This window comes from Pinus tabuliformis, chromosome 1_2, assembly GCF_031772625.1.
Source record: "Pinus tabuliformis cultivar Carrire ecotype Pingquan chromosome 1_2, CPIR1, whole genome shotgun sequence".
Taxonomy (NCBI): Eukaryota; Viridiplantae; Streptophyta; class Pinopsida; order Pinales; family Pinaceae; genus Pinus; species Pinus tabuliformis.
In genome coordinates this window covers 26,119,265-26,126,069 of record NC_142298.1, presented here as the reverse complement: position 1 = coordinate 26,126,069, position 6,805 = coordinate 26,119,265, and the positions used below count along the sequence as shown (strand labels likewise).

General features: G+C 34.9%; 1 protein-coding gene and 1 long non-coding RNA gene across 2 annotated transcripts; both read left to right on the top strand.

The window, feature by feature from the left end:
* The first annotated feature begins 642 nt into the window (after positions 1–642).
* LOC149204162 (pathogenesis-related 5 protein Cup a 3-like) lies at positions 643–1,979 on the top strand. The gene is made up of 2 exons (XM_089393224.1): positions 643–817; positions 925–1,979. Exons 1-2 carry the CDS (start codon positions 742–744, stop codon positions 1,545–1,547), a joined length of 699 nt encoding a protein of 232 aa, XP_089249350.1. The 5' UTR covers positions 643–741; the 3' UTR covers positions 1,548–1,979.
* Positions 1,980–3,902: 1,923 nt separating this feature from the next.
* Positions 3,903–5,755, top strand: LOC149204161 (uncharacterized). Its single transcript, XR_016251741.1, has 3 exons — positions 3,903–4,267; positions 4,361–4,566; positions 5,539–5,755. It is a non-coding gene; the product is annotated as an uncharacterized LOC149204161 (long non-coding RNA).
* The last annotated feature ends 1,050 nt before the right edge of the window (positions 5,756–6,805 follow it).

Here is a 6,805-nt window from a genome sequence, read left to right as displayed (position 1 = left end):
AAATGCCTAGAAACATACACTTCCTGTAGCATCCCAGTTTTATAAAGGGTGGGGTCTCAAAATAAGACCCTCGCAGGAAAAGACGAATAAACTCGAGTTGTTGGTCTTTACTAAAATTGCATTCAATGCACAACGAAATTGCATCTTTCGACGAAAACAAATTACAGATGACACCTTTGAAAAACCGAAAAGAAAGCCGAAAATAGCCACGTGGGCAGCAGTGGCTATGACAGTGATCGAATGGCCACAGCTAAGTTACTGATTTTCGTAGGAGTTTACATGGATGATTGGGATTGAATCAAAATTGGAAAAATCTTGGTTACATACGAAATTTAAACCCTAGTAAAACTAATATTATATTCCGAAGTTCTGCCCATTCATGTCAATTTTATGGCCAAAAGAGGGCACGCAAGTAATTTTTTAACAGGATTATCTTACTCCGTGTCCTGGTTTACTGTAGCTCCGGAATTTTCCCCACCACATGCCATGAAAAGACTATAATCTTATCTGAACTTCATACGTGTTTCATACGCTACTACACGTGGTTCATGTTTGTGGGTTGCTACTACCCTGTCTATATATATATTTATATATATATATATATATAGCGTGTGTCTCACCTGCGTTATTCTTGGACAAAAACTGATTAAGCTCATTTACAACTGATTGCGCTGTGTTGGAGTAGTGTTTGTTCATTGCATTGTGCTTTAGTAGTGTTTAACTTGCTTTCTGGTCTTAGCAATGGGGGGAAGAACGATAACAGTTTCGATTTCAATTGCAACGACTGTATCTTTAGGATTAATGGTTTATCTTCAAGGTAAGGCCAAGGTGTTACTCTCTCGAATCTACTTTATTTTATTACTTCAATAGAATTACACAAATAAGCGATGACTAAATATGTGGTTTCTTTGCCAACTGGGGCAGTTGTAGCCACGAAATTTGTGATCCAGAATAAGTGTTCGTTCACTGTGTGGGCCACGGGAATTCCCATTGGTGGCGGTCAAGCGCTGGGGCAGGGCCAATCACGGAGTGTTGACATGCCCGCAGGAACAAGCGCAGGCAAATTTTGGGGACGAACGGGCTGCTCTTTCGACGCCTCTGGTGAAGGCAGCTGCAACACTGGTGACTGCGGTGGCTTGCTCAGCTGTCAAGCCGCTGGACGACCTCCTGCAACGCTGGCTGAATATACTCTGAATGGGGCCAACAATCGCGACACGTATGACATCTATCTCGTTGATGGATTTAATCTCCCTCTCTCCATAACTCCCTCGGACAGTAGCTGCCCAACAGTTGAGTGTAGCAGCAACATAACTGCGAGCTGCCCTACAGAATTGAAAGTGGTCGATGGGTGCGACAGTGGTTGCGCTGCTCTCAATACTCCTCAACACTGCTGCACGGGAAACTACGCCAACAACTGCCCTCCTACGAAGTATTCCAAGTTCTTTAAGGGGCAGTGCCCACAGGCTTATAGCTATTCCAAAGACGATAATACTAGCCCCTCCACTTGCACTTCTGGTACTAATTACAACATCGCCTTCTGCGCCTAATACCATCCTAGCTGTTAGGTAAACATATTTATTCTCCGTAGTACCATATTTCATAGTAATAAGGATACGCTAGTATCACACATCGACTCCTATGCAATTGAAAGGGCGTGGAATTCAATTGAGATTGAATGATTACGAGCCTTCGCCAGGATTCAATTCAGATTGAATCCCCTATACACGCTGTCATCAAATACATGCATGTTTCACGAAGTATATCGATGGTGATACAGTTGAGATTGATTGATGTTAAGACGATCATAATTGATTACGATGTTGGAATTAATGTTCCGCTATGGCATTCATATTATCTTCCGTGTTGTTTTCACACAGATGCAAGTTCCACGCAGCGTCGCAATCTATCATATCAGAATGTTGTTAGCTGTTAAAGTTAATTAAGATTTTGGAGTTAAACTTTTGTTAACTTTTATTAATAAAGAGGCCATCGTTATTAAATTTTATTTCACTCCATTTAATCGGTAAATAGTTATAATATATTGAATTAATATCACATGTTAATTAAGTTTTAAATAAATTTTGAAATAAAATATTTTATTTAGGTTATTAAATTACTATTTATTTAATAATTATGGATGATTAAATTAAAATTATAAAAATTTATTCCAAAATAAATGTATAGATTAAGCATCATTTTTAATAATCATCAAAATAGTTACTAACACAATTATTTTGGAAATTGATTTTAGCATTTGATTTGACCATGGTTGATGAGAGTTGATGAGGTTGATAAATTTGAGTATGGTTGATGAGAGTTGATGAGGCTAATAGATGTATATCAATTGAGTTAGTAAATGTGGTTGACCATGGTTGACCTTAGTTGCCCTTGGTTGACCATATTCTACCATTCTAACCATAAATATCTTGATTGATGACTATAATTGTTCATAAATGACCATTATATTTTTAATATTATTTACATAAATATTATTATTAATAATATGTATATTTATAATAATAATATTATTATTATCAATAATTTTAATATGGATGTTAATATTAACATGATTGTATTTTTAATATTATTTACATAAATATTATTATTTATAATATGTATATTTACAGTAATAATATTATTATTAATAATAATTTTAATATCAATGTTAATACTAACATTATTGTATTATATTATGTTTTTAATAAAACAACATGTTAAATGTTACTAATAATATTAGTGATAAAATTAATGTTAATATAAAATTTAATATATATCCCTATTACATTAATAATGCAATATTGTTATTGTTATAATTAATGTAATAAAGTATTAATGCAACATTATTATGATTACTAATAATATTATCGTTAATGTTATTATTTTAATATAAAACTAAAATAATTATAAAATTAATTTACTATTAAAAAATAAGAGAATTTAATATTATTATAAATCTAATAGAACTTAATATTTTTCTTTGGGAAAAACTCCCCTGAGTCTTAGCTGTCTTTTCTAGGAAAAACCCCATAGGTATTAGCTGACTTCATTATGCTCCATCTAATTTGATGTTAGACTATAGAAATATTTCCCCCCTTTAAATTCAAATCTTATCATAACTACCTTTGTAATAACTACTTTTCCTCTTGATTTGTTTCTAGAATTTTTTTGCTAGTATTATTGTGATCTATTTTCAATCTTGTAAAGATTGAATAAAAAAAATAAAACGCACTCATAATTTTCCTGAGAGAAACCAATGCCAAAAAGCCTCTATCAAAAGAGATTTGTTTTTTTGGCACTGTTTTGATAGATTTACTTTTTTATTTTTGGAATTGCTTTGCTTATAGCTATTAGCTAGGGGTTGTAGGCATGCTTTTCTTATAGCTATTAGCCAGGGGTTGTAGGTATCCCTTATCTTACAATTCCTTTTATAATAAATCCTACAATCACCTTATAATTTCTTTTATAATAAATTTTTTCATATTCTATAAATATAACTATTAAAATTTATCTTATTTTATCAATGTCACACCTACGTTCACATACATAAAAAAAAAATTTACTACACACTTTTCTAACCATTTGCTGTATACATACATATATATATATATATATATATATATATATATATATATATATATATATATATATATATATATATATATATATATATATCATGTGCTTCCAATCTTTATATCAGCATAAGGTAAATAAATCCATATGCTTGCCACGTATGAAAAGTTAACAGCTATGTTCTGATTACCATTGCAACTTGAAGTTTATGAGCTACGTGGCTTACAACGCCAAGTCATGCTGGCTCATGTACGCATCCACTTAATGTGTAGCCAGCTCGTGTACACCAGTTTCCAAGGGTTATTAATGTAGCTTGGGCTTCGGCAGTCTTGCCGCAGCCCTTGCAGGTGACAACTCATTCCTGCTTTTATGACTGCGGTCCTTTCCGGAACAGATGGCAAGGTTTGGCTCAATGAGCCATGTGACACCTCGGTCACAGAGTTTCTCGGTCTCTACACTGGGTGTTCCCGCCCCACACAGATGGTGAGGATCATCCCACAGGATCAAACGGCTAAGGTTTGCACAAGGGTTTATGTCATTACATAACTTCATTCGAGCGCTTTCTGGGTCTGTTCATTTGCTCGGCTCTTCCGGCTTCTTCTCGACGCTCCTCCTCTAGCTAAACTCCACCAGTGCTGCTCCCTTTACCTGCGATGGCTCTGCAAGCTGTAACGTGACTGAAACTAATCCGCTACAGGTATCTAAACTTCGACTATTCAATTTATGGCTAACATTTACAGGGTTGATTATTTGTAATAACTCTGATGAATGGTTGTTCTCTTGCTCGCAGGGTACGCCGTTGAGCTTTCGGTACTCTTCTAGAGGTGCCAAAGCATTCATACCTGGAGATCCCACCTTCCCAGTGGCCACATGTATGTGCTCAGTTCTTATTTGCCTTGGCCTTACTCATAAGAGCTTGTGTCCATCGATTGAGGGGTTATATATGATTGTGCAGTCTGCTGTTCGAAGAAGGGTCTCCACGCGTTACTTGCCGAGGTATTCTCCACAGAGAACCCTCGTCTTTTGAGTTTCGGTCTCCTTACGAGTTCTGGTCAAGTTCATGACCCGTTTTATGGGAATGATACCCACGGTGAATTTCTTCCTGAGTTATATTGTATGTATTAAAACTTGTTTCCATTGAAGAGCAGCTTCTTGCGGAGTGCTCAGTTGTGTTTTGGCTTACCATGTCTATTCTCGAACATGAGACTCCAGATCTGGTCATAACACACAGACCTGGCTAATGGGTTCGGTTCTGCTTTTTGATATTCTCTGTTAATTAATGTTCGAACAGTTCTGTGTTTTCATGGTTTCGTCCTTCAGGCATTGTCATTCTGAGCTTTAAATGTAAATAGGATCTTTGTAATTTATACATGGTTATGATTCGATCTAAGCCCTTGGGGCCGTTTCCAATTTGCATCTTAAATGAGTTTATCTTGTGTATTCAACCGTGCTAGTACATAGCTTGGGGTTCGTGTTTCATTACTGGTTTATTATTCGTTTCTACAACAACGACCTTATGATTTATCTCTGGTTACGATGGTGACTTCGTCCGCATTTCTGTGTTGTTGTTGGTTAATAAACCTGTTCGGTATTTATATAGTGCATTGAACGGCTACAGCAATGATGTTATGTTTTTACCTTTTGCTAGGAAATATCGCACTATATATATATATATATATATATATATATATATATATGAGGTTTTTCTTGCAACGAATACACATATTTTTCTTGTACATGCTTATATACCTCCTTCGAAGTTGCATGTTCAGGTTTTTGTCTGTATGTAACAATATATATATCTCTTTTCAATTTACATGCTCGGGATTTGTATACATGAATAAATATTCCTCTCCTTTCGATTTGTATACACAGGGTTTTGGTATATATGAATATATTTTTCGATTTATATGCACAGGGTTTTGGTATATCTTACCTATATACCTCTTCTCGTTTTATCGCTTCCAGGATATGGGGTTCTGGTTACCGACACCTGTTTTAAACAGCGGTAAGCTTATTTATTTTTACATCGACAGAGTTGCATTTGACTACAGTCAATGCTATTCTATCCGAACTCAGAGGGTTTAACCTCACTCTTGACGACATATTCTGGTATGTACATGTATATTCATCAAGATGTTTTAACACCATTTGCTCCACTGTTAGTTTATTTCCTATCGCACAGTGATTAGTTCTTTGGTCGAGATTATATCCTAACTGTTGTTCGATAACCAGTTACTGATAGACCTCCCTTCATTACTATAACCAGTCTTTAATTACATTCAGCTATGTGTCTTTTCTGCAGAAAGACTAGTTCAGACTATGTCCGTTGATTGACCATCTATCCTTTAACTTAACCAAATCTGTACAGTTATACTATTATTATGACAGAATTAGGAAAGAAATTGTTTTCCTGTTAACTACTGTACATCATTTTTCATATTCAAGCAGAGACTTTACAGTTTGGAAACCGTACCTGGTTCACCAGTAACAGTAATGGTTTCTCAAACAAGTCACCTGTGCTTGTTTTCTGCTCTTCCACCCAGCCATGAGATCCATCCCTCAGACGGAATTCTCCCCCCGAGCCATCTTGCAGACCTCAAGTCCTCAACAAGATTTGTGCACTCTGTGCCTGGTTATCTGGTCCTAACCAGACTTAACCTCTGTTTTCTTTTCCTTTTCTTGGAGAAAGGTTTTTCCTTCTGTCTGTCCCCACAGCACCGAACTTCCTCCCCACAGCCAGGACCTTTCCTCCTCTGGGAGGGTAGTTTCCATCAATTATTATAACTGAACTCTTTCTTTTCAATCCACCTCTTAGAGGCTGCCAGCATTTCAAGAAAATATTTAAATTACTTTCATCAAATATAGTTTGTCACAGTTTTGTTTTTAAACATAAACAACAATTGTATTAATGTCTTTTACCATAGTAAATTTTTATATATTTACATGAACTGGGGTCATTACAATCAAATTGAAATCAAAATTGAAATTTGATCAGCATTATTGATTTCCCTAGCTGGAAATACATGTTTTATTTTTGCCATTTGTTAAAATTAATGCTAACACAAAACTAATTTTACATGTTCATAAACATTAGCATGACTTTTTTGTTGCGCTAATTTAATTGAGTTCATGTAAATTTACAAAAAAATAATCTTAGTTATCAATTCATGTGATTTAATTTATATATTATATTTTTAAACTTTTTATCATTTTATATATTATTATAAATTTA

What these genes read in the sequence shown, in the direction of transcription:
- LOC149204162 (XM_089393224.1), top strand. Translation starts at nt 742, where the DNA reads ATGGGGGGAAGAACGATAACAGTTTCGATTTCAATTGCAACGACTGTA. An exon ending in ATTAATGGTTTATCTTCAAG is followed by an intron (nt 818 to 924) that starts GTAAGGCCAAGG and finishes CAACTGGGGCAG; the next exon opens with TTGTAGCCACGAAATTTGTG.